The sequence below is a fragment of the Ochotona curzoniae genome, unplaced genomic scaffold (genome assembly GCF_017591425.1).
Source record: "Ochotona curzoniae isolate NIBS_2020 unplaced genomic scaffold, NIBS_Ocur_1.0 contig_1014, whole genome shotgun sequence".
In the NCBI taxonomy this organism is placed as follows: domain Eukaryota; kingdom Metazoa; phylum Chordata; class Mammalia; order Lagomorpha; family Ochotonidae; genus Ochotona; species Ochotona curzoniae.
Window position 1 is genome coordinate 37909109 of NW_024464920.1, and position 15800 is coordinate 37924908.

At 37.5% G+C, this 15800-nt stretch overlaps 1 protein-coding gene across 3 annotated transcripts in view; it reads left to right on the forward strand.

The window, feature by feature from the left end:
- Positions 1 to 15800, forward strand: part of SCYL2 (SCY1 like pseudokinase 2) — a 43798-nt gene that overhangs the window by 8383 nt on the left and 19615 nt on the right. For all 3 annotated transcript variants that reach the window (XM_040984200.1, XM_040984197.1, XM_040984189.1), the window contains exons 2-9: positions 4223 to 4427; positions 7314 to 7471; positions 11046 to 11190; positions 12559 to 12708; positions 13229 to 13450; positions 13842 to 13958; positions 14531 to 14656; positions 15513 to 15689. In XM_040984200.1, coding sequence (XP_040840134.1) covers positions 4251 to 4427; positions 7314 to 7471; positions 11046 to 11190; positions 12559 to 12708; positions 13229 to 13450; positions 13842 to 13958; positions 14531 to 14656; positions 15513 to 15689 — 1272 coding nt within the window. In that variant the 5' untranslated portion in view covers positions 4223 to 4250. The remainder of the gene's footprint in view (positions 1 to 4222; positions 4428 to 7313; positions 7472 to 11045; positions 11191 to 12558; positions 12709 to 13228; positions 13451 to 13841; positions 13959 to 14530; positions 14657 to 15512; positions 15690 to 15800) is intronic.

Sequence of the window (15800 nt, forward strand, 5' to 3'; positions counted from 1 at the left end):
ATCTATTTGTCTCTACAGATGCCTGCTGGGGTTCTAACAGAATTACAGTGAACCTGTGGGTTGATGGAGGGGGGAAACTGATGCCTTAAAAACACTGAATTTTCTAATTATCACAATTTATCTTTCCATCTATTTAGGGGTTTTTTTTTTCAGTCTCTTAGCAATTTTTCTTTTGTTTTGGTATTTTGATATTCTTGATATTTTGATATTCTTGAATATTCTTGAATATCTTTATCCATTGGTATTTCACATAGGAATATCTATGAACTTTAAAAATATGTTGTTTTTAAATTTTCATTTTTAATTATTTCAAAGAGAGGCAGGAAGATTTTCCATCCTCTGGTTCAGTTCCCAAATACCTTCAGTAAGCAGCGTGGGCCAGGTTGAAGCCAGGATTCTAGAACTGCATTTGGATCTCCCTAGTGGGTGGCAGAGACTCAGCTACTCTGCCATCATTCACTGCCTCCCAGAGTGCATTGGCAAGAAGCTAGAATTGAAATTGGAATTGAGACTGGAACCTAGGCATTCTATGTGGGATTAGACACCTCAGAAACACAGTATTACAATTTCATTGTTTATTTGTATGTAGTATTTTGAAATACCATGTGTTAAAAAAATGAGTTGTTTTTCATTCTGCCATCTTGTTAAACTCATGTGATAGTTCTGGTAACTTCTTCGGAGATTCCTTTGGATGTTATATATTGTAATCATGTTAATCAGGAGAAAAGCGCTTTATTTCTTAACCTGCATAACTTCTTTTCCTGCTTTTATTGCTTTGACCTTACATACATTGGAATATTGAAGTGGCAAGAATGGATATTGCTTTCCAAACTTAAGTAGAATGTGGTCAAAATCTTTTAATATGGGATTAGATGTAGATACTTGAAGAAGCCATTTATCAGGCCCACCGTTTCTGTTCTTATTGTGTGGACAGTTTTTGTTGTGAATGAATGCTGAATATTATGTATTTTTTGATCCCTGTGTGTTCTGAAAAATTTTTTTCAGTTCAATTGTATGGATTTTGTTTGCTAATGTTAGAAAACTGCATTTTTAAGTGAACCACTCGTTTGTGGGGTTGTATTTAACATGCTAATGTTGTGTTAAATTTTTTACATGTTAATAGGGAGTGTCAGTATGATTATATGATTGTTCTGTTATAGTATTACTTGGTTACCTGTTGATGTCAAGGTAACATTGGCTACTTAGCACGAAATGGAAGCTATTCTGTTTTCTGGAATAAGTTGTATGGTTGTGGTATCATTTCTTCCATAATCGTTTGATATGAAAAAATACCTTATTCATAGAGTCTGTAGGACTTATATAGGATTAAAATCCATAGGATTTTGTCCTATTTTTGGAAGGCAGCCGTGCTCACCACTATACCACCAACGCTGTGTTCTATTTTTGTTGCTGGTTACTTGTGTTTACTTCCTTTTCAATTTTCCTGAAAAGTATGGCTGGAATTTTACTAATTTCATTGATTTTTTTTTAAAAGAGATCTTGGCTTCTTTTGTTTTTCAGTAGCATTAGATATTTTCAGATTTGTTTTGTAGCCCAAAGTATATTCTATTTTAATGAGTTTGACATGTATGTATAAAGAACAATTCTCTGATATTAAGTGTTTTACATCAGGTTAGTTGATAGTATTGCTGATGCGATTATATTCTAACTGATTTTCTTTCTACTTGGTCTACCTTTCTTTTGGAGAAGTTATTTGTTTCTTCTGTCAGTTTTTGTTGGGTTTATTTTGCAGCTGTCTTATTGCATAAATACACATTGTAATTGTATCTTCTGGGTAATTGCCAGTGTTACCACTATGAAATGTCTTTTGTGTTGAAATCTCTTCTGTTATCAGCATGGCCACTCCTACTTGGCATGTTTTCATATACTTTTGCTTGTGTCTTCATGTTTTTAAATGAGGGTTTTTAAATTTGTTTTTTATAGGCAGCATAAAGTTACGGCTTGCTGTTTTATACAGTTTGACATCTCTGCTTATATATCGCATAATTATTGATATGGTGTCTGTGTCAACCATCTTTCTTAATGAAAAAGATATTTTTATTTTAAGGCAGATTGATAGAGAGAAGGAGAGTCCAAGAGAGTAAGATCTTGTGTGTTGGTTCACTTCCTAAATAGCCGCCATGGCCAGAGCTGACAAGCTGAGCAGTTAGGAGCCTCTTCCAGGTCTCCCAAGGGTGCAGGGTCCCAAGGCTTTGGGTCACCTTCCGTTGCTTTTCCATGCTGCAACCAAGGAGCTGGACTGAAAAGGAGCAGCCAGGACACAAACCAGTGCCCATATAGGATACTGTCTCTTGCAGGTGCAGGCTTACCCAGTTGAACCTTTACACTGGACCCTAGGTCAGCCTTTTAACTGTTGGTTTTCCATTTGTCACATTTGTTCTTTGTTCTTGTTTCTTTTTGTATTTATCAGTTCATTTTATGGTTCTGTTTTATCTCTACTATTGCCTTTTTAGTTATAATTGTTTATTATTTTAATTGTTCTAGGATTTACAATGTATAATTTGCTTTCAAATATTGTTACACTGTATCACATATAAGGTAGGAATCTTTAAGAAAACCCTTTTGTTTCCTACTGTCCTTTGTTTTGTCATGTTTCTTACTTCCATATTGTAAACATGAGGCGTTTCTATTCTTTTTTCTTCAAATCATCTGTTTTTTACAAGAAAAAAGGAAAGGTCTGTTGGCTTATGATCAGCGGACAAGGCAGGTGTTCCGTCCAGTGCTTCATCGCCAGGTGCTCACATCGGCCACGTGTGAGTCCAGCAGAAACCCAGAGCATGAACTCTGTCCACTTGGGCCCTCTTCCATTGTCTTCCCTGGCACAGCAGCGGGGAGCTGGACTGAAGCAGAGCAGCAGTGACCCGCCCCTCCGATGTGGGATACCAGCATTGCAGGCAGCAGTTTAATAATGCTCTGTGCCATAATGCTGGCCTCGCCAGCTGTCTTTTAGATATTTTTCAGAGAAATCCTTTTATGTACTTCATTTCTTTTGTACATGACACTTTCCATCTTTTTGTTTCTGCTTGAAGAACTTTCTTGGCAGCCAGTGTTGTGGCATGTGGGTGCTGGTTTCTGTCCAGTCCAGAGGATGGCCAAGTGCTGTGGCTGCTGTCACTCCCATGGGAGGTGTGGGTGCAGTTCCACGCTCCTGGCTCTACCCAGCCCAGCCCGGCCCGGGCTGCTGCAGCCATCTGGGGAGTGAACTAGTGGGTGAAATCTCTGTCTTTTCCTCTCTGTAACTCCGCCTTTCAAATAATACATGTCTTTTTTTTTTTTTTTTTTTTTTTAAGGAACTTTCTTTGGTATTGTTTGAAGTGATTATCTGTTGATAACAAGTTCTCTCAGAGTCTGTTTTTCTGACATTTCTTTTGCTTTGGTTTTTGAAGGTTTTTTTTTCTCTTCTACTAAATTTTAAAGATTCATTTATTTCAAAGGCAGAGTTGCAGAGGAGGAGAGGGAGAAGTAGAGAGAGATGTTTGATCTGCTGTTTCTCTCCCCACATGGCTGCACAGCCTGACTGAGCCCAGCTGAGGCCGAAAGCCACGAGCTCCATCTCGGTCTCCCGCATGGGTACCGGGACCCAGACACTTGGACCATCTCTCCCGTTGCTCTCCCAGGCACACTGTCTCGGAGCTGTGTCAGAAGTGGAGCAGCTAGAACTCAAACAACAGCCCACATGTGATGGCAGTGTTGCAAGTGGTAGCTTGATCTGTTAACACCACAATGCTGGTCCCGCATATAATAATGTATCAACTGCTGTATATTGTGCCTTATCCATCAATATTTTTCTTAGTAAATAGTCTTAGGTGATTTCATAGTTAAATTATTATTTAAAAAAATGTGAAAGTATTGCTTCTTTTATAGCATTAGCTTCTTTTGAGTTTTGTGTTATTTCTAGTGTGAAATTTTACTTAGAAGTTCTAAAACCTTAAAAACACGTTAAAGGATTAATGTTATGCAGCTGAATAGCATTCATTCTCTTCCTTCATATTAGAGGCAGCTGTGAATATGCCGTTCTTGCCTGAGAGAATTAAATCTATACTCAAGTGTATTGGCTTCTTTGAAGATAAAAACAACTTGTAATTTTTATGCTGGTGTTTTGGTCATTGTGTGGGGATAGTAAGCTTTCTATGCTAAATTAAACATAAATGTTCATACAAATAAAGATGACTGGTTTTCCCCCGTCTTCCTGTGTTTCCAGGTAACTGGAAGCACCTCCTATTGCAGCCATGGAGTCCATGCTTAATAAACTGAAGAGTACTGTTACAAAAGTCACAGCTGATGTCACCAGTGCTGTAATGGGAAATCCTGTCACCAGGGAATTTGATGTTGGTCGACACATTGCCAGTGGTGGTAATGGGCTGGCTTGGAAGATTTTTAACGGCACAAAGAAATCAACAAAGCAGGTGAGTTAATCAGAGTCCAGTAGGAAAAAAAAAAAAAAACATCCTAAGTTGTATGTAGTGCATGTATGCACTTTTATGTTAAGAAATGCTAGATGGTTTTTGATGGATTCTTACACGGCTCTTGAGTTCTCATTTCCTCTTAGGATATCAAAGAGAAATGCTGTGAAAATGTCCTGAATATCATGGTCAGAGATACACTGTCCATAACATCTTGCAATCTCGTTTTGTTTGTTTAGCAAAGTAAACATGTCAGATGAGCAAATTTGACTTTATTAGAAATAATTAGCAAAGTACATATCTTATTAAAATTTGTCATGACCCTTAAGTTTCCTTTCATATCCATCAGTAAATTATTGACAATATACCCAGTTCTGTTTTTCAACATTGAATTTCTTATTTATTGCATTCTTGGCTTTCTTTTTTCTATAGCCTTTAAAAAAGTAGACCGTTGTAACTATTTTGTGATAAAGCTGATGTTTTTTTACTCTTGGGATATCAATTGTGGAATACAGTCTTTAATGTGTCTTAGGATATACTTGTTACATAGTTATTTTGAAACTAACTTTCCTTTTAGTGAAGAGTGGTTTGAATAGTTGTTGTTTTATACTCTGGTTCCGAAAAATATGGGGGGATCATTAGTGTTTTATATATACATATATATTTTAAATATTAAATACCATGAATTTCTCTTTTTAATTTTTTAATTATCTAAATTTTATTTTTGGTAATTTTTACCTATTTGATTAGAGAGTAAAGGGTTGAGGGCTAGAGGAAAGTGGGTAAGACCTTTGTTTTGACATTCTTGTTTTTCCTTCCTGTATCTGGGTAGTGGGGAAAGATAAAGAAGAGAAGCACCACCCAGCCTCCCAACCATCCCAGGGTGCCCAGTGTGGGCCCTGCTCAGAGATTCTTGCTCGAGTGGTTTTGATAGTTCAGCAGTTCTGTATTGCTGCCGATCTTGCCACTCCAATCACAGTGAGATCTCTCCAGACTCCATTGACTGACACAGTCCACCTTACAGTCTCCATTGCCCATGGATTCACTGCCAACTCTTGGCTGGGCTAGTTGATCAGTTTGTTTTGTCTTCTGTCCTGTTATGGCAGGTGTCCTCTGCAGGCTCCCGTGTTGTGAGTGACAACCTGATGAATATCCACAGGGAATACACCCATGTAACTAACATTCTGATCAAGAAATAACACATCACTAGTAACGGAAGTCTGTTTCTACTTCTTACTCTTACCTCCCATTTCTTCAGCAGTAACCACAATCCTGTCCTTTAACACTGTAGAATAATTTGACCTGTTTCTAAGCTGTATTGAAATGAAATTACATGGTGTGCTGTTGTTTGGCTCCTTAGCATCTTCATGATTGAGTGTAACAAGTGTTTTTTTTTCTCTTTCATTTATTCATAGCGTGCTGTTATGAACATTTCTTATGAGAGCATGAACTGTTGTTGTATGTGTCAGATCAAATAGATATGGAGTTGGTAAATTTTTGTGGCTGTGTTAAATGCTAAACAGTTTTCCCAGAGGCTTATACCAATGAATACTTCCACCAAGTTTATCTGCATCCCTGACAGCATTGTTACATTTCTTTTAAACCTAGGTATTCTGAATGGAAGGTTTATTTAGGTTATGCAAATTAAGAATATTCCATTCTCCCCTTCCTGTTAAACTTTAAAATTTATTGAGTTATGAAGTTTCAATCCCTAAAATATATCTAGGCATATAAATGACACAAAGTTATCTAGTGTTATTTCTATAAATAGTTAACTAGGGAATGTCTTTATTTGTCAAATTCTCTAGTAGACTAGTGCCTGAGTTTCACCAGTTGAGTGTATTACAGCATTTTCATTCATTTTCCTATGCCTTTCATTACTCTGGTGTGAATATGATGGTTTTAAGTGAACAATAAGTGGCAAAAGTGGGATTCCAATTTAGGTTTGTGTAATTGACAACTGGGCTTTGAAGCATGCCACACTGCTATATGTTGCTGATTGTTGTCTCTGTGTAACACAGGAGTGCAATAAGGTCTGTGTTACAACACTTTGTTTAGCCTAATGTGTTAATGTTCAAAGACCTAGAAATGGACAGTCTAATGAGTCTCCTTTGAAGATACTTCATGACTATTGGTCTTGTATGTATCATTTCTCAATTTAGGATCACAGAACGCTGTTACCAGTAACGGAAAAATAACAAAATATAGAGCATTGTTGTTAATCAATGCCATGACACTGATAGCTAGCATTTAGTGAATGTTTATACTGTATCAGGTATTGTGATAAGTTCCTTTCATATGCACTTGTTATTTGTTCTTCACTGATCCTGTAAGGTTTTCCTAATAATGTATCACATAATAATGCCACATAACATCATTAGGAATAACGTATAGGTTGTCACCCATCAGTAAGGCTATTTGCCACCTCTCAGAAGGATTATTTGTTAGTTGATTTATTAAGATGGTGGAACGGGGTAATATATTTTACCTGTAATAACGGAGAGTGATGGTAAGATGGTTTGTGCATTTCGTAGTGGGAATAAGCTGTGAATGCCTTCAGAGAGAGATGGTAGGGGACCAGTTTTATGTACTAGTAACCATTCTTTATTCCACTCCATAGCAAGTTGTGGATAGAGGAGATAGTGTGGAGAGTAGGGCTTATTCATATGTCAAAGATTGTTTGCATATTAGTTTTTATAAGTAAGTGCTTCCTAACTTTACTACTTCCCTTTCAAAAAGCTTTTATAGGGTTACTGATCACTAGGATACCAAGTTTTTTATTTCAGGAAAATGTCACAATGGTGCTGAAATTTTCTGTGGCATGGGTTTATAATGATTTCTATTTGTAGACTAAAGTGAAACTCAACCTTAATTTTGTTCCTTTAATAGGAAGTGGCTGTTTTTGTCTTTGATAAAAAGCTGATTGACAAGTACCAAAAATTTGAAAAGGATCAGATCATCGATTCTCTGAAGCGAGGAGTCCAGCAGCTAACTCGGCTGCGGCATCCTCGGCTGCTTACTGTACAGCATCCTTTAGAGGAGTCAAGGTAAATGCTTACGAAATTCAGATGTGATATTTCCTGAATAATAGTTTTAAAATAACTCTGACGTATATTGCCAGTGAAAACTTCTTACCAGCCGTATGTTAAATACTTACGATCATTTTCTTAAAATTGATTTGCATTGTCTTTGTGTCTCTTTTTGAAATGTTATAATTTTCTTCACATTTCCTATGTGTCTGTTTAATTGTCTCCAACTCCTTTAGACACCCTAGGTTTTTAAACCTTCTGCACAAAATAACCCCAGATTTTTTTTTTTTCTCTTTAGCTGATTCGATTTCTGGCTGTCAATTCAAAAGTCCTTTACAGATGTGCTTTTATCAAGGAGGGTACTTCAGAAAGTTGTTTAATAACTGATTTTAAAAATAATTTTAGTTTGGTACAAAAATTTTGAAATCCATTTTTTCATACTACACATTTTATGAACTTCACATATTTTATAAACTTTATTAAGTCAGTAACTTGTGATCTTCAGTACCTGCTCTTTACTCTCCTGTATGCCTTTCTTAGCCCCTTGGCCACCACCCTCTTAAAGTCAGGGGATTCTTTCAGGACATCTACATCATGTCAAACACTATACTGAGTACTTTATCTTGTTTCACTTCCTGGCGTTTCTCAATTGTGGAAGAGAACAGCAGAGATGTTCTTAAACTGGTGGGGGGCGGGCTTTGAGTGTCGCCTCGAATTCATCACCCCATCCTGAGGCTTCTTTTTTCTTTCTTTCTTTTTTTTTTTGATACCATACCTTACCTTACCTATTCAGAAATATGCTTATGTCTTCTACTACTGTAAGATATTTTAAATTTCTCCTTTTTGTGAGTACACCCTGAAAACTTAAAGTAGCTATCTCTTATATTATAACACTCAGTACTGGGCACCCTTCTAAAATGATTTTTTTTTTTTTTTTTTTTTTTTTTTTAAAGATTTATTTTTATTATTTTTTCATTGGAAAGGCGGATTTACAGAGAGGAGAGACAGAGAGGAAGGTCTTCCGTCCGATGATTCACTCCCCAAGTGAGCGCAACGGGCCGATACTATGCCGATCCGAAGCCAGGAGCCTCTTCCGGGTCTCCCACGCGGGTGCAGGGTCCCAAAGCTTTGGGCTGTCCTCGACTGCTTTCCCAGGCCACAGGCAGGGAGCTGGAAGGGAAGCGGGGCTGCCGGGATTAGAACCGGCGCCCATATGGGATCCCGGGCGTGCAAGGCGAGGACCTTTAACCACTTGCGCCACCGCGCCGGGCCCTCCTTCTAAAATGATTTTATCTTATTTTATTTTATTTGAAAGAGAAGAAATTTCCCCAGCCACTGGTTCACTTTCCAAATGCTCACAGTAGCCAGGAGTGTGAGTGGGGTCAACATCAGGAAGCAGGAAGTGAATCCCACACAGACCTGGATGAGTGAGCCCTCATGTGCTGCCTCTGAGTGTGCGTGTTAGCAGGAGGCTGGAGTTAGAAGCAGAGCCAGCGCTCGGCCAAGGGCTTGGGCGTCCCAAGCAGGGTGTTCACTGCTGTGGCAGATGCCTGTCCTCGTTGTGCTTTCTAAATCCCAAAGTCGACTGGTTGGCCACAGTTAACTGCACTCTCCTGACTGCTGTTTGCTCCGGAGTGTTTTATTCAAGACAGTAAAGTCACCTCACATATATTTTACATTGTGTCTGTAACTTACAGTGAATGGTTACATTGTAATTGTCTTATGGGAGAAGCACCAGAATATTAGCTTCTTTTATACTAATTTAAATATGAGGGAATGATCTTTTGGTGCAGGGGTTTAAGGAGCTGCTTGGTCTGTCCAAACCACACGAGTCTGTCCCGGCTTTGAGTTCCATCTCTGCTTTGAGTTCTGGCTGCTGCTGATGTGTACCCTGGGAGAAATGGCAGAAGGTGGCAGAGTGCCTGGGTCCTTGCTGCTGCTCACTGGGAGACACAGAGCGTTCTGGACTCTATGACCTCCCCTGGTCCTAACTATTGTAGGCATTTAGGAAGTGAGCCAGCCTTGGTTGTCGCACCATTCAGGACCAAGTGGATGAATCTCTCTCTCTCACTGTATGTCTGTCTCTGTTGCTGTGCCTTTGAGGTAAATGAAAATAAGCAAACATGAAAGTGAAAGTTCAGGAGTAAACAACTGGAAAGTAGCTAAGGTTGTAGGAGGTTGCCTTTGAGAAAATATGGCCCTTCTCATATGTGACTGTTTGTAATTGTAACAGAAATTGGTATTTGGAAAGATTAGAAGACCTTAGACTTTGAAGCGTAATTATTTGGATATTGACATGTCTAAAAATGATTGTGGGGTCAAGATAGAGGATCAAAAAATCAGAGTTACTAAAATAAGTGAGTGTTGGAATCATAGGAAAGTGCGAGGAAGACAAAAATATCTGAGCCATTTTTCTCCATGACAGTTAAAGCACTGTGTTAAGGAACTGCGTGCTGGGAGTTGAAGGTAGCATCGCTGAAGGTGAGCGAGCAGGCAGGACAGTTGCATCCTTTCTCTGCTTCAGCCAGGGAAGTCCTGTATGTGTCTCGTTTGTTTCCAGCTTCTGTCTGTGTTTTCATGAGTTTAAGGCAGAAGAAATGTTTCTGAAATATCATGCACAGATGGGAAGCAGAGGTTATAAACTGCCAATAAACAGTAGTATCCAGGCCCTGTGGCTTGATTTTGTTATTGTTTCAGCTTGTAGTTTTCTTCATTGTCAGTTTTTGGGCCCTAAGCACTTGATCGTTAAAGAGGTAAACATTAACATTTGTTGTCCTTATATTCTGTGTATTTTGCGTGACTATCTCACACACTCATTACCATAATGTTTCTAGGTGGATTGGGTATTCTACAGATGGTCACAGTGAGGCCCTGCAGTAGAATCCAGAGTTGCCAAAACAGGGAGTAGAGATGTTGAGAGTTAGGCACCTCTCTGTCTTCCAAGCCTGAACATCTTGATCATTATTCTGTAAGGCTATTGAATGTCAATATATAACATTTTCTGCATTTGTAGATCTTTTAATGCTGTACAACAGAGTAATAATTCTAACAATCTAAAGACTTGTGGACACCTTTCAAAATGATTTGTAAAATAGATCAAAGCTGCTTTGCTTGAAATGGGAATGGGGCATGTGCAGCTGTGCCCTGTCCTTCCTCCCTCATCTAGTCAGCTCTGTGGGGAATCTACAAGTTCCTTTGAACACTTTCTGAAAATTACAGCCTGAGAAATCAGTGTCATGATTGAAATACAACAATATTTTAAATTATTTCCCATTGGTTTCCCCATAAATGATGTCAGTCACTTGAAAAAGCAGAGCTTTTTAATGTGTTGACTTTCTAAACCTTAAAAAAATGTATCACCATTTACAACAGTTTGAAAGCCTGAGTGATTCATCTAATAGAATTGCTAAACAAAGCCTCCTGACCTGTTGGTTTAAGTGTACTGTTACTTACGCTGAAATTAACAAATATAAAAGTCTTCCTTCTTGTTGGCAGTTTAATGGGACAGTTAGTATTTTAAATATATTTGATTTGGACGATGTGTAAAGAAATAGATAATAAGTAGTTAATGATTTCTCTTTTTTAAAAACAGAGATTGTTTGGCATTTTGTACAGAACCAGTTTTTGCCAGTCTAGCCAATGTCCTTGGTAACTTGGAAAACCTTCCTTCCACCGTATCAACGGACATGAAGGATTATAAACTTTATGATGTAGAAACCAAATATGGCTTGCTTCAGGTATGCGCTTTTCTTTAACATGTATAAAAGCTTTTTTTCTTTAAAGTTGTTTTTGGTTGATTCAAATTAGCAAGAGGATGAGCAGTAGGGAGCAAGACTGGAGAGCTAATGAGTTGCTGTGTCCTGTTAGGCCCTGAAATTTAAAAAAAAAAAAAAGGTTTTACTGAGAAAAGAAGGAAGGCCTTTGGCAGCATTAAGGACAGTGAACTGATGACGGCTATGTTGTTTTAAACAAATGACTCCAATTGCTGTCATGAAAATTTTGAGCAGAAATAGAGGTGAGTTAGGTGGTTGCTTCTTTATTCTGGGCCAGACAGGATGTTCATCCAGGGAGTAAGACAAGATGGAATTTAAATGAGTTTTAACAATGGGTGTATCAAGGATTTCTTGTATTAAAAAAGAAAAAAAAAAAAAGAGTATGGTACAGTTCAAAGATTTTTTTGTTTTAAGCTGCCAGACCAAATGAAGTACCACTTAACCGATTGGGGAAAGCAGTGATGGAGAAGAGAAGTTAATTCTGGAGGAAGCTCAGTTTGGAATTCCTTTAACATTTAGATACTTAACAAAACATAGACGGGAAGTGAACTCAGGAAGGCTGATGATCCAGGCTAGACTTCAGAGCAGGAACTCATCCTGGAGATTTGGGGTGTGATCAGCATATACATAATAACTGAGAAAATCAAAAGAAATGGAAAATTGCTGATCTCCAAACATTGAGTGTAAGAAGTAAGAGGAGGAGCCAGAAAGACAAACAATGACTAGAGGAGTTGGAGAAAAACCAAGGAGAGCAGCATTCTGGAAGTTAGGCATTATTAACTGACTGAAGTTTACCATTTCCTAGAAAGAGAAATCCAGCCTTCAGCTTAAGTTTACAGATTCTTTGATAGACTCAAGCACAACATACAAAAAGATCAAATATTAATCTGATGTGAGAGAAAGTGAACCTTGGTCATTTGAATATCTGAAAACTGAGCACAATGCTGTTCAAAAAGATTAAAAATTACTATAGGATGTAAATGTATAAAAATACAAACATCCCACAAATCTGTAACACTAAAAGAGATTCCCTTGCTTTTCAAACTCTAAATAAATTTGGACAGCAAAAGGTGCTTTTATTGTTTTCTTTTGCTTATGTATGTGTAGAGCAAAACTTTATAATAGTCTTACTCTAATTTAAAACAGTTTTCTCCACTAATGCTTGAATTATGGCAATTGAGAAGATACATACTTTTGAACTTATGATGAAATTTGAGTTTTGGTTGATATGCAAAATTCTTGGGAAAATCAGCAATAATATGATTTTTGTGAGAGATTGTAATTGAAAAGTTTTATTTAATGTAAAGATACCTTTTTTTTCCATGTTTACAGGTTTCTGAAGGTTTGTCATTTTTACATAGCAGTGTGAAGATGGTTCATGGAAATATTACTCCTGAAAATATCATTTTAAATAAAAATGGAGCCTGGAAAATAATGGGTTTTGATTTTTGTGTATCATCAACCAATCCCTCCGAACAAGAGGTAATGGATACGTTAGTCTTCTAATATTTTTTTAAAACCGTGGAAATTTGTTGTTATGTCTAGAATGGATCAGGGAATTATAAACCTGATACGTGTGCATTTTACAAATTTTTAATTGTGTTTTATTTATTTGCAGGCAGAGAGATGAGGGAGCAGGGTAAGGAGGGAGAGAGTCAGAGAAGGAGAGAGAGCATGAGAGAGAGAGGCTAGATCTCCATCCACTGGCTCACTCTCTAAATGCCCTCAACAGCTGGGGCAGGGCTAGGCCAAAACCAGGCACTGGGAACTCAGAGCAGGTCTCCCTTGTGAATGGCAATACCCCAGCTACAGAAGCCATCACCTGCCAGCCAGGGTGTGCCATCAGGAGTGGGTCAAGGATTCAAAGCCAACACTCCACTCTGGGATTCCAGCATCCCAGACAGCACCTTCAGTCACTCTAACCACCTCTGAATGTAAATTCAGTGGTTTGCTTTAATTTAAAATATTTAATACATATAATCTCTTTTTGATATTGTTATAGCCAAAATTTCCGTGTAAAGAATGGGATCCAAATTTGCCATCGCTGTGTCTTCCGAATCCTGAATATTTGGCTCCTGAATACATCCTTTCTGTGAGCTGTGAAACAGCCAGTGACATGTATTCTTTAGGAACTGTCATCTACGCTGTATTTAATAAAGGAAAACCTATATTTGAAGTCAACAAACAAGACATTTACAAGAGTTTCAGTAGGCAATTGGACCAGGTATTTGCCTGTAAATATTTTCTTGCATTAAAAATGTAGTAAATGTTGTTTTGATTTTTGTTTAAAATGTGTTTAGAAAACTCCAGAAATGAAATAAAATGTGTGTCTCATTTTAAGTTTACATAGTCACTATAATTTGTTACTATACACTTAAAAAGGCATTTACATGAATATTGGAGTATGGTTTAAAGTTTTGGACATTTTAGGACTAGAAACAATTTGCATATGAAAGATAAATGTTTTAATTGTGTCAGGACAGTCAAATTAGTAATTTGTTCAGCTTATAAATATGCTAAGTACATTTTTGAAGATTTCTTATTAAGACTGAATGTAAGTGCATTCTTTCTGCGTATTTTCTATTCACATGTGACATTATCACTCTCTTGACTAGTTGAGTCGCTTAGGATCTAGTTCACTTACGAGTATACCAGAGGAGGTCCGTGAACATGTGAAACTACTGCTAAATGTAACTCCGACTGTGCGACCAGATGCGGATCAGATGACAAAGGTGAGTGCGCATGTATTCCTTAGAAGGAACAGCAAAGTAGAGAAGTAGATTAAAGTTCCTCTAAAGCAAGATGTGGTCATACATATCATAGTTGTTGGAGCGTCTGTGTTTTTGACCATATTAAGTATTCTTTTCATATTAGAAAGCCAAGTAGTTTGTGTATGTAGCTGCTGTGATGGAAAGCTGCTAGTTGAAATAGAGCTCTGCCGGGTATGCAGACACTCTGGACTCACGGTGCCCTCCATTTTCCTTTCTTAAGCGTAAATTTTAATAAATAACTGGTACTCTTAATGCCCTCAAAATATTTTACTTAATCTTTCAAGACTTTAGGACTGTACTCCTCAAAATTCTTTTTTCCAGCTAGTTTTCAAGTCACAGATTTAAAGTTGAAGAGAAAAATAATTTATCATTTTCTTATTTTGATTTTTACAAAATTCTGTTAAGATAATCTTCAGTATCTTGCTATCTGTATCTGAATATTTTTCATATTCGTATTTTATGTGCCAGTTTCAGATATGAGGGAATCCTTTTAACTTACTGTTTATCAAAATAACTTATTTCCCTATTTTTAGATTCCTTTCTTTGATGATGTTGGTGCAGTGACGCTACAATATTTCGATACTTTATTCCAAAGAGATAATCTCCAGAAATCACAGTTTTTCAAAGGACTGCCGAAGGTTCTATCAAAACTTCCCAAGGTATGTAGTTTATTAGCTTTCTTTATTGTTACCATCATTTTAGAATTTAAATTTTATTTTCAGTTACTGTATTCTGTTAAAGCAATAATACATCATTAGGTACAAAAAAGTTTAGTGAGTTTTTTTTTTTTCAGATTTAATTATCTATTTGAAAGTTAGATAAAGTGAGATCTTCCGTGTGCTGGTTCATTCCCCAGGTGGTCGCAACAGCCAATGCTGAGCCAGGTCAAAGCCCTGAACTTCATGACCCCAGCACTTGGAGTGTCTTCCTCTGCTTTTCCCAGGCCATTCAAAAGGGGCTGTTGGGAAGTGAGCAGCCGATACATCTGTAGAATGCGTGCCTTCAGCACTGACAAGTGTCACATCATAATGCCCCAAGTGGACCTTTATTTGTGTAGTCCACAAAGAAGTTTAACCTCTCAGCTACTCAGAGTTTATCTAGTCCTTTACTGAGATGCTATGAAGAGTAAAGAGGAAATGTGAAGAGAGAGAATGTCTGCTGTCAAGACTCTTAAAGATGATGTAGGTAGAATTGACAGGAATCACACCGCAAGATAATATCTAAATTGTGTGGTATGGTTCATAAGTAATTCAGAAATCAAGAGAAGAAACCTGAGTGAAGATTAATTAGGGAAGTGACCCTATGTCACGCTTTTCCTGATAAATTTTCAATTTGTACTCTTCAACCAGGCATGATTAGCAATAGCATCATCCCGTTTTACTCTCAAGTTTGTACTAGTTCAAGCATATGTTACATAATCACCTTAGCTAAAAGTATTGGAGGTTTTCAACTTAACTAGTATTACAGAACACTTGAACTTAATTTCAGCTTTCTAAACATGTTTCTGCTTTTCAGCGTGTCATCGTGCAGAGGATTTTGCCTTGTTTGACCTCAGAATTTGTAAACCCTGACATGGTACCTTTTGTTTTGCCTAATGTTCTACTAATTGCTGAAGAATGTACCAAAGAAGAGTATGTGAAGTTAATTTTACCTGAACTTGGTCCTGTGTTTAAACAACAGGAGCCAATCCAGGTATGTTGCAGATACTTTTTATACATGTATATACTGTTACTCATAATGATGAGTGACTGAAAGTAAAAGGAATCAGCATGTCAGTGTGTGACATTTTAAAAGTGAGGTGTC